Source organism: Coregonus clupeaformis, chromosome 24 (genome assembly GCF_020615455.1).
Source record: "Coregonus clupeaformis isolate EN_2021a chromosome 24, ASM2061545v1, whole genome shotgun sequence".
In the NCBI taxonomy this organism is placed as follows: Eukaryota; Metazoa; Chordata; class Actinopteri; order Salmoniformes; family Salmonidae; genus Coregonus; species Coregonus clupeaformis.
The window spans coordinates 46776018-46797135 of record NC_059215.1 but is presented as its reverse complement, the minus strand read 5'-3'; the positions used below and the strand labels follow the sequence as shown (position 1 = coordinate 46797135).

Sequence of the window (21118 nt, the reverse complement as noted above, 5' to 3'; positions counted from 1 at the left end):
CATTATAAAAAGCCCCCCCACAAAACTGTAGACTCCAACATACCTCTGCTATTCACACAGTACAAGTAGTATCTTGTTCCTATTCGTTTTAAATGAGCAGGCAATCCACCGCAGTCACCCTTTGTGGCATAGGCGGTCCGCATCCCAAAATGGCACCCTATTCCCTTCCTAGTGCACTACTTTTGACCAGAGCCCTATGTCAAAGTAGTGCACTGTGTAGGGAATAGGGTGCCATTTTGGGATGCAAGCATAGGCTATCCACATGCAGTTAGCGCTGTGCTGAGGAAACTGCAGTTGAGTGACTGGTAACTTGTCCTGCTTGGTAAGATCCAATACAGTTGAGTGACTGGTAACTTGTCCTGCTTGGTAAGATCCAAAACATGTAATAAAAACTGGGGTTCCAACCCCTCCTGTAAACACACTGTAGTTTACATTTACATTTACATTTTAGTCATTTAGCAGACGCTCTTATCCAGAGCGACTTACAGTTAGTGAATACATATATTTCTTTTTTTATACTTGCCCCCCGTGGGAATCGAAACCCACAACCTTGGCGTTGCAAACGCCATGCTCTACCAACTGAGCTACATCCCCTGCCGGCCATTCCCTCCCCCATACCCTGGACGACGCCGGGCCAATTGTGCGCCGCCCCAATGGGTCTCCCGGTCGCGGCCGGCTGCGACAGAGCCTGGATTCGAACCAGGATCTCTAGTGGCACAGCTAGCACTGCGATGCGGCGCCTTAGACCACTGCGCCACTCGGGAGCCTGTATTACCACAATCCATCACAGTTATCCATAGCTTTGTAGACTAGCTATACGCATAGGTTACAGTGTGTGTGTGTGTGTGTGTGTGTGGAGAGGAAACTGCAGTTGACTTAGTTGCTTATTTTACTATGGGGAAGTGATTGACCAATAATACACATTTTTTTGGTCAACAAAATGAGTAGCCCAATCACAGCATTATTTAATCTGCATTTCTTCTTCTGCTATTTATTCTGTTACCAATACTATTTACACGTTAAAAGTATCTTCTGATTACAATTATTGTCTCATCTTTTAAATAAATGCAATCTATTAGCTTCCAAAATGTAAGTAGGTATATCTAGCTGTGTGATAACACATTCTGATGGAGTGGCTTGTCCTGCACATGGTTAAAAAAACCCAGAATGCATTGAGTGAATGTTGGAAAAATATATTGGTTCCTTTCTAAACATAGCAATGTGAATGCAAACAGGACTCAGGCCACAAAATAGGTGAAGTGATCTGGCAAAATAGTTGAGTCCTCCTTCAAAGGCAAGGGCAGTGTGAATTAAAAGAGAACTGAGTTCTTTGTTGTTTTTTTTAAACCTGAGAGTTCACTTATATGTGGACTATACGTGAAAACACTATAATTGACCTGGTTGATGTTACTGCGATCATGTAATAGCAAAGTATTACAGCAAGTCGTGATGAGACAATGTAACCTGTTGATGTCCGTGTGTAAAACGATACATTAAGTCCAGTCTAACTGAACTTAGTAAAATGGCCTGTCAGGCTGCTTGTTACATGAACAAAGTAGCCTAATACAGCCAGTCGAGAGAAGATACAATGTAACCAACTGATGTTTGTTGTGTGGTTAAAATGAGACATTTTATCATTGTATCAACGCTACAATGTATCAAGACTCACACACGTCGATACAGTTGAAATGACAAGCCCAGGGATAGAGACAGGAAGGACTTTGAGTGAGTGAGGTGTCATTTCAAACGATACCAGACACACAGCACTAAAACCTGTGCCTCCAGGACACGAATTACAAGGCACTAAACTCACCTCCGTCCCGATTCCGAAGTCACCGAATTACAACTCTGGACCGACAGCAATGTGGAGGACTTACGCCGTCCGAGGGGAGTAGGAAGGAGACCTGAGGGAGAGAGGAGGTTTCCCTGTGAGGAAAACGACCCTCCTCGCCTCTCCAGAAATACCTCCGTGGTCCCATCATTGAACGAGTCCGAAGGCAGAACGAGAATTGGCGGGACAGTGATGACTCCGAGTCTCGGAACGGGGCTAACGTTCCCAACGGCCCCGCAGCTCACGGACGTTGGTAGGTTAGCGAAGGTCCCGTAGCTAGATACCGTTAACATCCCTGCCACTGTCGCCCCGATATCTCCCCCGAGCAACTCGCTGTCACGGTTTCCATGGTCTTTCCGCTGTACTGGCCGTCCGTCTAGTGAAATGTTACTAAGGAAAAAGAGAGCTGCTTGTCTCCGCCGCGAATCTCTACTTTTCCTCAGGTGTTCTTTACGCGGTTTGGTAGTGTTGTTATCCAACGTACTGCAGGCGGCAGCCGCCATTCTCGAGTGAGGAAGTCTCTCAAGCTGTAAAGGCATTCCACCAGCGGGAGAGGACTTGATCACGCCCCCTATGCTTTCTATTGGACGGGAGCGACTAATAGATAAACAAAAAGATGGACCGTAGAGAAAGCTGAGGTCGGTTTGGTTTTTGTGAAATGGTTTTTAAATGGTTTTTTTTTTTGTTGCCCTGAACGCCCTAAGTCAAAACATTCTAACAATTTGAGAAAATAGCAATTTACTAGACTTCAGACGGACACGAATAATGAACTGCAGCTCAGTAGCCTATTGGGCTATTACAGTACATTTGACAATACAAGCTCTTTTCTCAATAACCCCTATAATAATTAGGAAATATCTGTGTTATTAACAATAAGGACATTATCTAGGGATAAATAAGCCTAAACAATGTATTTTAACGTTTACAATTTTCGGTTAGCAAAGACTATTGAGACATCTGTGACAGATATTAGGCAACATTAGTAGATTTGGGAAATGATGAAATGATGAACATTGAAGAAATAATCTGGGGGGGACCAAACAATTGATTCCCATTCATAATCATATTTTCCCTAACCTAACCCAAACCTTAACCTAACCCTATCTCTTAACCCCTAACCCTAGTTGTAACACTAAACCTAATCCCTAAAATAGCCTTTTTCCTTGTGGGGACCGGCGAAATGTCCCTCTTGTCCGAATTTTCCTTGTTTTACTATCCTTGTGAGGACTTCTGGTTGCCACAAGGACAGTAAAACAAACACACACACACACGTGCACTAAAAGTAGTGCACTATATAGGAAATAGGGTACTATTTGAGAGGAAATAGGGTACTATAGGGTACTATTTGAGAGGAAATACGGTACTATTTGAGAGGAAATAGGGTACTATTTGAGAGGAAAGAGGGTACTATAGGGTACTATTTGAAAGGAAATAGGGTACTATAGGGTACTATTTGAGAGGAAATAGGGTACTATTTGAGAGGAAATAGGGTACTATTTGAGAGGAAATAGGGTACTATTTGAGATGCAACCTACATTTCTCTGACTATCACTATCCTCCTCCTGCTGTTTCTCTGGTCTCTCTCTGTTGCATCCCCCATGTCTCTTTCACTAATCATCACTCTCTCTCTCTCCCTCTCCTCCATCTCCCTCCCTCCCCTCCATAGGGTGTCATTTGGGATGTAGCCATGGTCTGACATGTTTCCAAAGACCAGTCAAGGGGACACAGAAAAACTGAGTGTCTACATTCTCAAAGCTAAAGGAGTTTGAGGGAATGATTACCGCTCATTTGGTGACTCACTACTTCCTCACTGAGAGTGAAGCTACTGATATGGAAACAAAAATATGGCCACTCATGACTCAGGTGCCACCTACTGCCATTGTGCCCTTGAAAGAGAAACAGAGAGAGAGAGAGAGAGAGAGAGAGAGAGAGAGAGAGAGAGAGAGAGAGAGAGAGAGAGAGAGAGAGAGAGAGAGAGAGAGAGAGAGAGAGAGAGATGGTGATAGAGAGAGAGAGAAAGAGAGATAGAGAGAGAGAGAGAGAGAGAGAGAGAGAGAGAGAGAGAGAGAGAGAGAGGGAGAGAGAGAGAGAGAGAGGGAGAGAGAGGGAGAGTGAGAGAGAGACAGATAGAGACAGAGAGAGATGGTGATAGAGAGAGAGAGAGAAAGAGAGATGGTGATAGAGAGAGAGAGAGAGAGAGAGAGAGACAGAGAGACAGAGAGAGGGAGATTGAGCAATGCCGAGATAATAATCCTCCTCCTCTATGTCTCCCTTCCACCCCCCTGCTCTCCCTGCCACCCCCTGCTCTCCCTGCCACTCCCCTGCTCTCCCTGCCACTCCCCCTGCTCTCCCTGCCACCCCCCTGCTCTCCCTGCCACCCCCTGCTCTCCCTGCCACCCCCCTGCTCTCCCTGCCACCCCCTGCTCTCCCTGCCATCCCCCTGCTCTCCCTGACCTTAACACTAACCTTAACACTAACCCTAACACTAACCTTAACACTAACCTTAACCTTAACACTAACCTTAACCTTAACCTTAACACTAACCTTAACCTTAACACTAACCTTAACTCTAACACTAACCTTAACACTAACCTTAACCTTAACACTAACCTTAACTCTAACACTAACCTTAACACTAACCTTAACCTTAACACTAACCTTAACACTAACCTTAACCCTAACACTAACCTTAACACTAACCTTAACACTAATCCTAACACTAACCTTAACACTAACCTTAACACTAACCTTAACCTTAACACTAACCTTAACCTTAACACTAACCTTAACACTAACCTTATTCTTACATCCTCCTCTGTCCCCTCCCCTCCTCTCCTCTCTCCTCTCCTCTCCTTGTCTCTCTCCCCTCCTCTCTCCTCCCCTCCTCTCCTCTCTCCCCTCCTCTCCTTGTCTCTCTCCCCTCCTCTCTTCTCTCCCCTCCTCTCCTCCTCTTCACTCCTCTCCTCTCCTTTCCCTCACTACAGAAAATAATCCTCATTCTCCATGTCTCCATGACACCCCCGTGTTCATGTTGGAATCCCAGGGCCTCGATGTCATGTGTGATGTCACTGATCCTCCGGTTGAAGTCCTGAGACCCTGAGGGGAGTGACCAACTGTCGTAACCCTGCACGGCCGTCACCGACGTACTGCTCATGCGCCGTGTGATCCGTCCGAAGCTGTCCGCCGGGATGCCCCCCACACGGATGGCAATGCCTTCTGGGAAGCTTTAGAAGATGCCAACATCCTTGTCTGGGATAAAGGGTTGCATGCCTGTAGGGAGGAGACAAGGGAACAGAAAGGGGGACAGTTAGAATGCCTATACAATTCCTATAGAGGAACAGACAGTGGGACAGTTAGAATGCCTTTTTTATAATGTAATATAAATAAAAGTTGTTATAATGGGTTAGTTTAGTGAGGCTTAGTGTGTGTTAGTGTGGCTCTAGGAGTGTGGAGTTGTTGTAATGGTTTAGTTTAGTGAGGAGACAGAAGGACAGTGCAGGAAACTCTGAAACACCCTAACGTCCTTGTCAGGGATGAAGGGACGCATGCCTGGTGGAAGATAGACAGAGAGGAAAACACATGGTCAGACTTAGTTGCCTGGGAAACAGACAGGGCAGCAGTCATTCCTGGGGAAGAGACAGAAGGCAACAGGGCTTAGTATGGGACTAGGCACAATGTTATAGCTGGCCCACAGTTGGTGACTAGTGCTGAATGAATGAAACATACCTGGGAGAGGACAGGAGGATGGGGAGGATTAATGTGTCTTAATGTGGCCCTGCCTGCCAAGGTTACAGCACACAGCTGGTGCACATTGACTAGGCTTCGTGTTGAGACTGGAGATATCCTAGTGCTCCTAGCTCTTCCATTCCTCTTTCCCCAGCGTCTCTGTTTTCTGTGCTCCTGGTTCAGATTTATAGGAAGTTGGTACCAAGTGTGAAAGTGGTGTGACATTATTGTTTAGCTGTTTCCGTCAGACAGCACTGCTCTCATATTAATCTATATTCCAGTCACAATGACTGGGTTGGCATTCAACAGCAATGATTAGCATCCAAATACACACAAACTCTCTCTCTCACTCTCACTCTCACTCTCTCTCTCTCTCTCTCTCTCTCTCCCTCTCTCTCTCTCCCCCCCCCTCTCTCTCTCTCTCTCTCTCTCTCCCCCTTCTCTCTCTCTCCCTCTCTCTCCCTCTATCTCTCTCCCCCTCTCCCCCTCTCTCACCCCTCTATCTCTATCCCCCTCTTTCTATCTCTGCCTCTCTCTCGCTCTCTTCCCCCCTCTCTCTCTCTTAATCTCTCTCTCGCTCTCTCTACCCCTTTCTTTCTCCCTCTCGCTCTCTCGCTCTCTGCCCCTATCTCTCTCGCTCTCTCTTCTCTCTCTCTCTCGCTCTCTCTCTCTCTATCCCTCTCTGCCTCTCACTCACTCTCTTCCCCTCCCTCTCTGTCTTTCTGTCTTAATCTCTCTCTCTCCCCCTCTCTCTCGCTCTCTCTCCCTCTCCCTCTCTCTCTCTCTCCCTCCCCCCCCTCTCTCTCTCTCTCTCTCTCTCTGTCTCTCTCTCTCTCTCTCTCTCTCTCTCTCTCTCTCTCTCTCTCTCTCTCTCTCTCTAATCTGTTTATTTAGCCTCTCCCGCTCTCTTTCTCTCACAAATACAGTCACACACAACAAAAAATGCACAAACATTGCATCAGAAAAGCTGAAATCAACTGAATGTGTGTTTGTGTGTGTAGACGCATCAGTTTGTGGTCTCTCCTTGAACGTAAACACTCATTAAGTTGACTGGGAGAGTGGGAGTGCCGTTCCAGTTTTACAATGAGAGACAGATTGGACTCCCCAGCCCTGAATATGGACTAGTTTCAGTATTTGGCTCTGTATTAGGTATGCCTAAACCCAGCTTTATAAACAGCCAGGGGTGGAACACTTTGAGAACCTGGTTCCGCTGGGTTCCCCCCATTCCCACCGCTGTATATAAATGTTTATAACACTGCATTGCTAAAAGGTGGTCCTCTGTAGCTCAGCTGGTAGAGCACGGCGCTTGTAACGCCAAGGTAGTGGGTTCGATCCCCGGGACCACCCATACACAAAAATGTATGCACGCATGACTGTAAGTCGCTTTGGATAAAAGCGTCTGCTAAATGGCATATTATTTATTTATTATAAAAGACTAGTTTCGTGACATTGACGAAGCTATGGAGATGTGGCGTCTCACCACACCTGCACGTGTGTGTGTGTGCGTGCATGCTTGTTTGTGTGTGTGTGTGTGTATGTGTGCATTTTATCTCACCCAGTATTACAGTGGGAGCCACAATGCGGGAGCCACATTGGCAGAATTCAATCCCTGAGAGAGCCGCCACCTTACCACGTTAACTGCAAATTAAATGTCTCAATTACGTAGTTTTGTCTGCTACCTGTAGACTTTCCATCACCATGAAGAAAAACAATACAGTAATTGAGTACATTGCGACATCAAGTGGTTTGTGGTGATGTGTTGATGTGGTTCAGTTGATAGAGCGTGGCGCTTGCAATGCAAGGGTTGTGGGTTCGATTCCAACGGGGGACCAGTATGAAAACGTATGCACTCACTACTGTAATTTGCTCTGGGTGAGAGCGTCTACTAAAACTGAAAATAAATGAATAGAACATTTTCAGTTTTCACATAGAAATAAGTATTTCAAGAAACTGGAAAAACATATCAATCAAGTATTTTTATATTCCATAAGTATTATCAGATTAAACTGTTTTGTACACATAATTATCAGACTCAAGTTACAAATGCTGGTAAACACTCAAATACATTTAGCTTTAAAAAAAAAAATCACAAAAGTAGTGCACTGGGCCTTTACTTGTCCTGTATTAGAAGACCGATATAGATGTCATGTTAGAGCAGGGTTCTTCAATTCCGGTCCTGGAGGGCCGAAACACCTCTGTTTTTCCATCCTCTCCTTCTAATCAGGGGCTAATTCAGACCTGGGACACAAGGTGAGTGCAATTAACTACCAGGTAGAAATAAATAACAGAAGTGTTTCGGCCCTCCAGGACCGGAATTGAAGAACCCTGTGTTAGAGTAACTTACTAATAAACATCCCTATGTAGGAGCAACATACTAATATGTTGGAGCGACATACTAATATGTTGGAGCGACATACTAATATGTAGGAGCGACATACTAATATGTAGGAGCGACATACTAATATGTAGGAGCGACATACTAATATGTAGGAGCGACATACTAATATGTAGGAGCGACATACTAATATGTAGGAGCGACATACTAATATGTAGGAGCGACATACTAATATGTAGGGGCGACATACTAATATGTAGGAGCGACATACTAATATGTAGGAGCGACATACTAATATGTAGGAGCGACATACTAATATGTAGGAGCAACATACTAATATGTAGGGGCAACATACTAATATGTAGGAGCAACATACTAATATGTAGGAGCAACATACTAATATGTTGGAGCAACATACTAATATGTAGGAGCAACATACTAATATGTAGGAGCAACATACTAATATGTAGGAGCAACATACTAATATGTAGGAGCAACATACTAATATGTAGGAGCAACATACTTAATAGTTTGATGAGTGGAAGTGTGCCTGCTGCTCCTTGACTTATGCAAAACATTTCTACAAACCTGTTTTTGCTTTGTCATTATGGGGTATTGTGTGTAGATTGATGAGGGAAAAAACTACTTAATCAATTTTAGAATAAGGCTTTAACATAATCAAATGTGGAAAAAGTCAAGGGGTCTGAATACTTTCCGAATGCACCGTAGACTTAGTATTACTGTCTTAGCTACAATATACATATCTCCCTGACATATTACATCATTTATGCAGCAGCATACAATACATTTTTGTACCTTGTTGTGCTGTGCTCACTTGAACAGGAAGGTGGCACGGCAGTCCTTCTTGTGGGCACATTTTGTCATCATTCTTTGTCTTAAAAGTCTGGCATTCTCTGGATTTATGGTGCTTTCAAGACAACTGGGAACTCGGAAAAAAAAAGAAGGTTGAATCATGATGTAAGTGATCTTCAGGTCGGAGCTCTAGAAAGAGTCCCGAGTTCCCAGTATGAAAAATGAATGCACTCACTAACTGTAAGTCGCTCTGGATAAGAGCGTCTGCTAAATGACTAAAATGTAAAAATGTTCCCGACTTGGAATTCCGAGTTGGATGACCGTTCAAAACGTATTTTCCCAGTCGGAGCTCGTTTTTTTCCCAGTTGTCTTGAACTCACTGAAGACTGAGATTTCCCAGTTCCGAGTTTCCAGTTGTTGTGAACGCGGCAGAAGTCATGCTGGATTGACAGCGTGGCCAATCTATTCAACCTTTTCTGGCCCGTGGTGTTGAATGTTTATCCTTTTAAGCTTGGAAAAGAGACCCTTAAACCCAGACTTGGACCACACACCCTCTCCACTGAATAGCAGTCTAGTGATCGCTTTGCAACGCTTGCAGTTAGCCACTGATTCCTTCCAAACCACTCATTGTTGAATTTGCATTTTCCAACTTGTTGTGTAATGTTTATGTCCAATGGCCGATGAACACCGATACGTTTTATCTATAATTTATCATCATATGACAAGGACTGAAAAGGATTTGCCAGTAGATTGTCGACGTGATTCATGACGGTGACTGCTTGTCTAGCTGGCTAGCTAAGATTATGAAAGAATGATGTTGACATGATCAGCTACGGTAGCTATAACGTGATTTGACGTAATTTTATCTGTGGCCAATGACTTTGAGCCTTCTTGGATGGGCACTTCTAATGTAACTCTATGGCAGCACCCAAGGGACTTGAATTTTTTAGCTCTCCTCGTAGATTTTGCGGTGACAGAGTGTCCCCCATGAGTGGCAAAACACTGAGCCAATCACGGCGCAACTAGAGAACATTACCAACCCCTACGCTCTGTATTTTCCGATGGCTGCCCCACCACCACAGAAAGCACTGAGCTGGCTGCCCCTCCACCACAGAAAGCACTGAGCTGGCTGCCCCTCCACCACAGAAAGCACTGAGCTGGCTGCCCCACCACCACAGAAAGCACTGAGCTGGCTGCCCCTCCACCACAGAAAGCACTGAGCTGGCTGCCCCACCACCACAGAAAGCACTGAGCTGGCTGCCCCACCACCACAGAAAGCACTGAGCTGGCTGCCCCACCACCACAGAAAGCACTGAGCTGGCTGCCCCACCACCACAGAAAGCACTGAGCTGGCTGCCCCACCACCACAGAAAGCACTGAGCTGGCTGCCCCACCACCACAGAAAGCACTGAGCTCGGCTGAAACACCTGCATGTTGGAGCTACCTGAGCTCGGCTGAAACACCTGCATGTTGGAGCTGCCTGAGCTAGGCTGAAACACCTGCATGTTGGAGCTGCCTGAGCTAGGCTGAAACACCTGCATGTTGGAGCTGCCTGAGCTCGGCTGAAACACCTGCATGTTGGAGCTGCCTGAGCTCGGCTGAAACACCTGCATGTTGGAGCTGCCTGAGCTCGGCTGAAACACCTGCATGTTGGAGCTGCCTGAGCTCGGCTGAAACACCTGCATGTTGGAGCTGCCTGAGCTCGGCTGAAACACCTGCATGTTGGAGCTGCCTGAGCTAGGCTGAAACACCTGCATGTTGGAGCTGCCTGAGCTAGGCTGAAACACCTGCATGTTGGAGCTGCCTGAGCTAGGCTGAAACACCTGCATGTTGGAGCTGCCTGAGCTAGGCTGAAACACCTGCATGTTGGAGCTGCCTGAGCTAGGCTGAAACACCTGCATGTTGGAGCTACCTTAAGTAAGCAACAAAGACACCATGTTTGTATGCGGCTTTATTAACTCAATGATTTTTTATTTATTTTTTACATCGTTTGCAAACTGATATGTGACACGTATTAATGCCAAAATAACATGCAAAACAGGCAACAACAAAAACATATATATATATATTTTGCTTAACAGGTGGGGCTCAAAATAGGAGGGGCTTTGCCCTGAATGGCGGGTCGCCACCAAACAGAACAGCCTGTACTCTCTGGACAGCAGGTCGCCACGGAACAGAACAGCCTGTACTCTCTGGACAGCAGGTCGCCACGGAGCAGAACAGCCTGTACTCTCTGGACAGCAGGTCGCCACCAAACAGAACAGCCTGTACTCTCTGGACAGCAGGTCGCCACGGAACAGAACAGCCTGTACTCTCTGGACAGCAGGTCGCCACCAAACAGAACAGCCTGTACTCTCTGGACAGCAGGTCGCCACGGAACAGAACAGCCTGTACTCTCTGGACAGCAGGTCGCCACGGAACAGAACAGCCTGTACTCTCTGGACAGCAGGTCGCCACCAAACAGAACAGCCTGTACTCTCTGGACAGCAGGTCGCCACGGAACAGAACAGCCTGTACTCTCTGGACAGCAGGTCGCCACGGAACAGAACAGCCTGTACTCTCTGGACAGCAGGTCGCCACGGAACAGAACAGCCTGTACTCTCTGGACAGCAGGTCGCCACGGAACAGAACAGCCTGTACTCTCTGGACAGCAGGTCGCCACCAAACAGAACAGCCTGTACTCTCTGGACAGCAGGTCGCCACCAAACAGAACAGCCTGTACTCTCTGGACAGCAGGTCGCCACCGAACAGAACAGCCTGTACTCTCTGGACAGCAGGTCGCCACGGAACAGAACAGCCTGTACTCTCTGGACAGCAGGTCGCCACGGAACAGAACAGCCTGTACTCTCTGGACAGCAGGTCGCCACCAAACAGAACAGCCTGTACTCTCTGGACAGCAGGTCGCCACGGAACAGAACAGCCTGTACTCTCTGGACAGCAGGTCGCCACCAAACAGAACAGCCTGTACTCTCTGGACAGCAGGTCGCCACGGAACAGAACAGCCTGTACTCTCTGGACAGCAGGTCGCCACGGAACAGAACAGCCTGTACTCTCTGGACAGCAGGTCGCCACCAAACAGAACAGCCTGTACTCTCTGGACAGCAGGTCGCCACGGAACAGAACAGCCTGTACTCTCTGGACAGCAGGTCGCCACGGAACAGAACAGCCTGTACTCTCTGGACAGCAGGTCGCCACGGAACAGAACAGCCTGTACTCTCTGGACAGCAGGTCGCCACGGAACAGAACAGCCTGTACTCTCTGGACAGCAGGTCGCCACCAAACAGAACAGCCTGTACTCTCTGGACAGCAGGTCGCCACCAAACAGAACAGCCTGTACTCTCTGGACAGCAGGTCGCCACCAAACAGAACAGCCTGTACTCTCTGGACAGCAGGTCGCCACCGAACAGAACAGCCTGTACTCTCTGGACAGCAGGTCGCCACGGAACAGAACAGCCTGTACTCTCTGGACAGCAGGTCGCCACGGAACAGAACAGCCTGTACTCTCTGGACAGCAGGTCGCCACCAAACAGAACAGCCTGTACTCTCTGGACAGCAGGTCGCCACCAAACAGAACAGCCTGTACTCTCTGGACAGCAGGTCGCCACCAAACAGAACAGCCTGTACTCTCTGGACAGCAGGTCGCCACGGAACAGAACAGCCTGTACTCTCTGGACAGCAGGTCGCCACGGAACAGAACAGCCTGTACTCTCTGGACAGCAGGTCGACACCAAACAGAACAGCCTGTACTCTCTGGACAGCAGGTCGCCACGGAACAGAACAGCCTGTACTCTCTGGACAGCAGGTCGCCACGGAACAGAACAGCCTGTACTCTCTGGACAGCAGGTCGACACCAAACAGAACAGCCTGTACTCTCTGGACAGCAGGTCGCCACGGAACAGAACAGCCTGTACTCTCTGGACAGCAGGTCGCCACCAAACAGAACAGCCTGTACTCTCTGGACAGCAGGTCGCCACGGAACAGAACAGCCTGTACTCTCTGGACAGCAGGTCGCCACCAAACAGAACAGCCTGTACTCTCTGGACAGCAGGTCGCCACGGAACAGAACAGCCTGTACTCTCTGGACAGCAGGTCGCCACGGAACAGAACAGCCTGTACTCTCTGGACAGCAGGTCGCCACGGAACAGAACAGCCTGTACTCTCTGGACAGCAGGTCGCCACGGAACAGAACAGCCTGTACTCTCTGGACAGCTCCTGGGGACTCAGCTTGGACCTCAACTACTACAGGGAGAGGGGGAGGGGAAACACAGGTTACAGGGGGAAATTACAGGGTGACAGGGTTGAGAAAGCTCCCAGCCAGTACTGTCCAAGCAGCAGGGCAAACTGCTGGCGGCTCCTGGGGGGGGTGAGGGCTGTGTGTTTATTTGTTGGGCACAGGGGAGGGTAGTATGTTATTTCCTGGTTTGGTGAGGGCTGTGTGTTTATTGGTTGGGCACAGGGGAGGGTAGTATGTTATTTCCTGGTTTGGTGAGGGCTGTGTGTTTATTGGTTGGGCACAGGGGAGGGTAGTATGTTATTTCCTGGTTTGGTGAGGGCTGTGTGTTTATTGGTTGGGCACAGGGGAGGGTAGTATGTTATTTCCTGGTTTGGTGAGGGCTGTGTGTTTATTGGTTGGGCACAGGGGAGGGTAGTATGTTATTTCCTGGTTTGGTGAGGGCTGTGTGTTTATTGGTTGGGCACAGGGGAGGGTAGTATGTTATTTCCTGGTTTACGTTCGCTCTTTTGCAGGTTTTACTATATAATTTCTTCCATCCACATATCAAGGTGTTTTGGTACTTCCCTTATGCAATACGCTTTTCCCTGTGCTGACTTTTACTATTACCACAGGACAATATAGTCTACCAGTCTAACGCTCTATCCTGACCTCTATCCACCATTCATAGAGACACAATAGTGTGAGGTGGATCATTTGTCCAGATCCGCAATAGGCTAACTAGCAATCGTACCACTCATAAAAGCATTCAAAGCTGCATCAAATTTCAATATGAATCAACAAGAACAAATAGGAATAGCTGATAGGCATAGGAGAGGCAGGTAGCTTAGTGGTTAAGAGTGTTGGGCCAGTAATCGAAAGGTCGCTGGTTCGAATCCCCGAGCCAACTAGGTGAAACATCTGTCGATGTGCCCTTGAGCAAGGCACTTAACCCTAATTGCTCCTGTAAGTCGCTCTGGATAAGACCGTCTGCTAAATGACTGTAATGTAATGTAACAGTGAAGACATGAAACAAAAAGCCCAATTGATCTTGTTTAGTGACAATACCAGTGCTTCATTTGAACAGGATCCGGCACCTCTCAGATTTTACTTTGTTTGTTCCGGTACGTATTTGCCCAGATCCAGTACCTCTCGCAGCATGATTTATTAATTGTTTCACTGTTCTCACTGTAGACATTCTAATAAAAGCGATCAGTGTTAAATCAAGTTGCCTCCTCGTTATTTCTCCTGCCCTCCAGAAAGACCATCATGTAAAAGCACGGTGATCCTTCTGTGTAATCATTCTATCCTGCCACACTGATTCCAGACCTGCTCTCTTATTTGTACATAGAGGTTATGGGGAGGGCCAGTGGGGTAAGTAACTGATCTTGACACAGGTCTTGGTAGTGGTGGTCAGCTACTGAAGAGGTCCCTACGTAATCACGTCACGTAGCCTAGTCTAGTTGTTGATAAGAAAAGTCAATCGAAAGATGGTGAATCGAATCCAGAACAAGCCAGAGAACTGTCAGTGCCGGAGGAGAGGAGTGAGGGGCAAACTGTTCCTGATGACGATGCTAATCCCGCCAGTTCAGCATCACCACCGGCACCTCCACTAGCTAGTAGGCCTACTAGCGAGTCAGACTCAACGGGAGACGGGGAGCTGGGGGGGAGACGGGGAGCTGGGGGGGAGACGGAGAGCTGGGGGGGAGACGGGGAGCTGGGTGGGAGACGGAGAGCTGGGGGGGAGATGGGGAGCTGGGGGGAGACGGGGAGCTGGGGGGGAGACGGGGAGCTGGGGGGGAGGGGGGCAATGCATCCACCGACGAAGTGCTCGGAGCAGGTGCAATTTGCAGTTCAAGAACAAGCAAACGTGTAACCCCTGGCTTGTCATGCAGAATTCAAAGTTGGGCTGTACAACATGCAAAAAGGTAGGGAGGTTGGGGTCTAGAAACGACTGGAGGGGATTAAACTAGCAAAAGACTGGGTGGAATGGACAGTAAATCAGACGTACAAAAACATCAACAAAGAGCCTTCAGATAAAAGGTTTTTGAACAGGCCTGAACCAAGGAGCATTTGGTGGCAGCAAGCCTGGTAGAAAAGGCTAAAGAGGACACCCAGGTTAACACTCAAAAAGAAGAAGAAAGAATAGCCACTACAGCCGGAGTCTTCAGACCAGAAGGAGGCTAAACATCACAGCCACAGGCCCGCTCCTGGCTTGGAGCAAGAAGTTGACTCTCAGGAGTTAAATGGACTTGACATGGGGAGAGTAATTGTGGGAGATTTTGAAAACTAAGGTAGGACATTTTATTCCCTTAACCTTCACAGCAAAAGAACAAGTTTGTAATCTGAATATGTGCTTCATATGATCACATCAGCAGGAGGCTTATATATTATCATATGCGTGTTCTGCTGTAGCCTACTTTGATTTATTTTATTTAATCCGATATTGTGATATTTGTTCTACTGCTACATTGACGTCTTGAAAATTATATGAAATTCGGGTCTTGCAAACCCCACAGCTGAGTATGTGTGCACATGGCGGGTGTTCTGAAGTGTCGTCTAGAAATGTTGCTGTACATTGATGTCTAGAAAATTATGCTATAAGAAATTCAGACTTGTGTAAGCCCCGCAGCTATACTCAAGTATGTGGGCGTACAGCAGTGACGTCTAAAATGCTTTGAATTAATCAGCACCTTGGAGAGCGCTGTCCGTTTCACCACCAAAGGTAGTAGGCTACCTGGAGAGCGCTGTCCGTTTCACCACCAAAGGTAGTAGGCTACCTTGAGAGCGCTGTCCGTTTCACCACCAAAGGTAGTAGGCTACCTTGGAGAGCGCTGTCCGTTTCACCACCAAAGGTAGTAGGCTACCTGGAGAGCGCTGTCCGTTTCACCACCACAGATAGTAGGCTACCTGGAGAGCGCTGTCCGTTTCACCACCACAGATAGTAGGCTACCTGGCTGCTACGTTGTGTTTGACACATTTTTTCTCAATGTGTTTCGGTACGTCACAGCCCTCCGGATACCCCCTCTCGAACTCAATATGTACCTCACAGCCCCCCAATTATCCTACCCAGACTATAGTAGACTATAACACCATAATTATCCTACCTAGACTATAGTAGACTATAACACCATAATTATCCTACCTAGACTATAGTAGACTATAACACCATAATTATCCTACCCAGACTATAGTAGACTATAACAATACAATTATCCTACCTAGACTATAGTAGACTATAACAACACAATTATCCTACCTAGACTATAGTAGACTATAACACCAAAATAAAATGAATAACTGCATTATTGTTTTCAAGTGAGTACAAAATTCTAATCAAGGCTGCAGTGAAAATGCCATTTGAACAATGGCGCAAAAGCCCTGTGATTTGAATGTTTCATTGGATCTGGATCAGTTGTGGGTCCTACTCTGGACAGTTCATAAGGTCTAGAAAGGCTCAGTAGCAGGCCAGTTTCGCTGAATTTTTCACTTCTGAAACTGAATGCGCCGTCTGTTTCAGATCGTCGTCTCCCAAGTCATCCTGTAACAATGTGGCCACATATTCAGGGAAGCTTAGCTCTGCCTCCTCTCCAATCCGAGCGGCTGTTCCTCATGAACCTAGAATCCAACGCTTCAATATAAACCTAAATATTTATCATTTAAACTTTTAAAATGTTTTACCTTTTATACGTGGCATAAAAAAAAACCCAGTTATAATGTTTTAATCTGATTAGTCTACTTCAAAAGTATTCTGGAGGCATGCACACGTTCATCCAAAATATCATCCCAGTATCCTGGCTTGACATGAACCAGGTTTCCATCCATACTTTTTAAGCGAGTAACGTAGTTTAGATGTCATGACATCATGGGAAAGCATGCAGTTTATTAGGCTACAGATGAAATAAATTATATGATTAACTTCACAGGGTGGTGAAAGTGCACGGTGATGAGGTCGATGCTCCTTTCCAGGCCTGCACACAGATGTTGGCTAGAGCGCATATGCCAATACCAGAGTGGGCACATTCGTTATACCTACGCAACACTTCTTGTGACAAAACAAGTTGAAAATGTATGGAAACCTATTTAACTTGTATTTTTTATTCTGTGCACGGGAATTTAACCTTAAATGTTAATTTTATGTGCACTACGTATTTACGCACAGACTTTTATCTGCAACAAGTACATTTGAAAGAAACACAACTCTGATGGGAAAATGCGCCAGAGGTTTCCCTTAGCAGGTAATTGCGGCTTTGGCTTAAAAAATTTTTTTAAAGCCAATAAATAAAATTGTAGTGGGACTGATTGGTGGAGTGCTGCAGAGATGGTTGTCCTTCTGGAAGGTTCTCCCATCTCCACAGAGGAACTCTGGAGCTCTGTCAGAGTGACCATTAGGTTCTTGGTCACCTCCCTGACCAAGGCCCTTCTCCCCAGATTGCTCAGTTTGGCCCGGGCGGCCAGCTCAAGGAAGAGTCTTGGTGGTTCCAAACTTCTTCCATTTAAGAATAATGGGGGTCACTGTGTTCTTGGGGACATTCAATTCTGCAGACATTTGTTGGTACCCTTCCCCAGATCTGTGCCTCGACACAATCCTGTCTCGGAGCTCTACGGACAATTCCTTCGACCTCATGGCTTGGTTTTTGCTCTGACATGCACCATCAACTGTGGGACCTTTATATAGAACAGGTGTGTGCCTTTCCAAATCATGTCCAATCAATTGAATTTACCACAGGTGGACTCCAATCAAGTTGTAGAAACATCTCAAGGATGATCAATGGAAACAGGATGCACCTGAGCTCAATTTCAAGTCTCATAGCAAAGGTATTTCTGGGTTTTAATTATAAAAATGTGCAAACATTTCTAAAAACCTGTTCCCTGGTCACGTTGTCCAGCGTAACATTTTTCCTAAAGGAAAACCTGAAATGCTAATTTTGTTTATATGCAGATTTTAGAATATTCGCATTAAAATTCTGTCGCCAATTGGATGGAAAGCTAGCTATAGACTCCCTAAAGACCGTGGCAGGTGTGCTACCTGAGCCCAAATGATTGTGCCATTATCCAATACATTGCCTATGATAGGCTACCGCACATTAGGCACGACAGAAAAACATAAAAGCCCATAGACGTAGCAATGCTCTCTTGGATAAGTAAATGAAACAATCTAATCTTTCTGAGTGTGGACTGCATTACTGTATTGTACTATACTGTATTATCTGGACTAGAATTACGCAACTCTTTCAAACCATGAACCTGGGAGAGAACATGTGATGCTGGTGCAGGACATGAGGCCTATGAAGTTACAATTATAGGCTAGCGAATTTGATTTTAATCTTTTAATATAATAGGGCCATTTTAATTTTTTTATAATATTTCCCCTAAAGTTGTGCTTATTATCCTACCTCCTCTTTCTCTATTGCTGCTTCATTCTTTCCTCGCTTTCAACAGTAGAGTGAAATGTTTCGTTGTCCTGATCTTCACCATTGTAATGACGCGCTTGAATAATATAGGACTAGAATTAGATGTTTTTTGTTTTCTCTATAGCCTACCAGCATCCTGCGTTCTCTCTTCTTTCCCCGCCCCTTGATTTCTATTGGCTGTTGTATTTAACGTTCAGCAAACGAGAGTTTATATCCCTCTTCCAGTAGTCTGGAATAAATTCTTATAGAAGATCTAAAAAGAAATTCATCCAGCAAGCTATTCTGGTCTAGCTGTTCCTGGGACTCCAGGAGCTTTTTAAGGAGACAGGGGGCGCACTGTACGTATTGCGCAAGAGACAAAGGCTATATACATTTACATTTTAGTCATTTAGCAGACGCTCTTATCCAGAGCGACTTACAGTTAGTTAGTGAGTGCATACATTATTATATATTTTTTTCATACTGGCCCCCCGTGGGAAACGAACCCACAACTCTGGCGTTGCAAACGCCATGCTCTACCAACTGAGCTACATCCCTGCCGGCCATTCCATTTACATTTACATTTTACATTTTAGTCATTTAGCAGACGCTCTTAACCAGAGCGACTTACAGGAGCAATTAGGGTCAAGTGCCTTGCTCAAGGGCACATTAACGTCATTTAGCAGACGCTCTTAGCCAGAGCGACTCACAAATTGCACGTTCACCCTATAGCCAGTGGGATAACCACTTTACAATTTGGGGGGTTAGAAGGATTACTTTATCCTATCCCAGGTATTCCTTAAAGAGGTGGGGTTTCAAATGTCTCCCGGGAAGGTGGTGAGTGACTCCGCTGTCCTGGCGTCGTGAGGGGAGCTTGTTCCACCATTGGGGTGCCAGAGCAGCGAACAGTTTTGACTGGGCTGAGGGGGGAGCTATGCTTCCGCAGAGGAAGGGAGCCAGCAGGCCAGAGGTGGATGAACGCAATGCCCTCGGTTGGGTGTAGGGACTGATCAGAGCCTGAAGGTACAGAGGTGCCCCCTCCCACTGCTCCATAGGCAAGCACCATGGTCTTGTAGCGGATGCGAGCTTCAACTGGAAGCCAGTGGAGTGTGCGAGGAGGGGGTGACGTGAGAGAACTTGGGAAGGTTGAACACCAGACGGGCTGCGGCATTCTGGATGAGTTGTAGGGGTTTAATGGCACAGGCAGGGAGGCCAGCCAACAGCGAGTTGCAGTAGTCCAGACGGGAGATGACAAGTGCCTGGATTAGGACCTGTGCCGCTTCTTGTGTAAGGCAGGGTCGACTCTCCGAATGTTGTAGAGCATGAACCTGCAGGAGCGGGGTCACCGCCTTGATGTTGGCGGAGAACGACAGGGTGTTGTCCAGGGTCACGCCTAGGCTCTTCTCACTCTGGGAGGAGGACACAGCGGAGTTGTCAACCGTGATGGCGAGATCATGGAACGGGCAGTCCTTCCCCCCGGAGGAAGAGCAGCCCCGTCTTGCCAGGGTTCAGCTTGAGGTGGTGATCCGTCATCCATACTGATATGTCTGCCAGACATGCAGAGATGCGATTCGCCACCTGGTTATCAGAAGGGGGAAAGGAGAAGATTAGTTGTGTATCGTCAGCTAGCAATGATATGAAAGGCCATGTGAGGATATGACAGAGCCAAGTGACTTGGTGTATAGGGAGAAAAGGAGAGGGCCTAGAACTGAGCCCCTGGGGGACACCAGTGGTGAGAGCGCGTGGTGCGGAGACAGCTTCTCGCCACGCCACTTTGTAGGAGCGACCGGTCCGGTAGGAGCGCAATCCAGGAGTGAGCCGCGCCGGAGATGCCCAGCTCGGAGAGGGTGGAGAGGAGGATCTGATGGTTCACGGTATCAAAGGCAGCAGACAGGTCTAGAAGGACAAGAGCAGAGGAGAGAGAGTTAGCTTTAGCAGTGCGGAGAGTCTCCCGTGACACAGAGAAGAGCAGTCTCGAGTTGAATGACCAGTCCTGAAACCTGATTGGTTTGGATCAAGAAGGTCATTCTGAGAGAGATAGCAAGAGAGTTGGCTAAAGACAGCCTGGCTAATAGTTTTGGAAAGAAAAGAAAGAAGGGATACTGGTCTGTAGTTGTTGACATCAGTGGGGTTCGAGTGTTGGTTTTTTGAGAAGGGGAGCAACTCTCGCTCTCTTGAAGACGGAAGGGACATTCCCTCCCCTACCCTGGACGACGCTGGGCCAATTGTGCGCCGCCCCATGGGTCTCCCGGCTATAAGTTAGAAGCTTACTGTATGTATAGCCCATCATTCATTAGCTAAATATAAGGCTAATAACTGCATTGAATTTACTACCTGAAAGTATTACCTGAAAGAGGTAGGCTAGGACAGGGTTTCCCAGGACCAAGTTTGGGAAACCCTTTTTTTACATTTTTTTGTCATTTAGCAGACACTCTTATCCAGAGCGACTTACAGTTAGTGCATACATACTGTATATACGATATCTACACTATATATACAAAAGTATGTGGACTCCCATTCAAATTTGGCTATTTCAGCCACACCTGTTGCTGACAGGTGTATACAATTCGAGCACACAGCCATGCGACCTCCATAGACAAACATTGGCAGTAGAATGGCCTTTTACTGAAGAGCTCAGTGACTTTCAACGTGGCACCGTCATAGGATGCCACCTTTCCAAAAAGTCAGTTCGTAAAAATTTCTGTCCTGCTAGAGCTGCCCCCGGTCAACTGTAAGTGCTGTTATTGTGAAGTGGAAACGTCTAGGAGCAACAACGGTTCAGCCGCAAAGTGGTAGGCCACACAAGCTCA

The 21118-nt window shown here is 46.9% G+C and overlaps 1 protein-coding gene across 1 annotated transcript in view; it reads right to left on the bottom strand.

Annotated features, from left to right (window-relative positions):
- Window positions 1–2337, bottom strand: part of LOC121537759 (CDK5 and ABL1 enzyme substrate 2) — a 63613-nt gene extending 61276 nt beyond the window's left edge. The window contains exon 1 of the mRNA XM_041845386.2: window positions 1814–2337. Within this exon, the coding sequence (XP_041701320.1) occupies window positions 1814–2334 (521 nt within the window). The 5' untranslated portion in view covers window positions 2335–2337. The remainder of the gene's footprint in view (window positions 1–1813) is intronic.
- Window positions 2338–21118: the final 18781 nt, after the last annotated feature.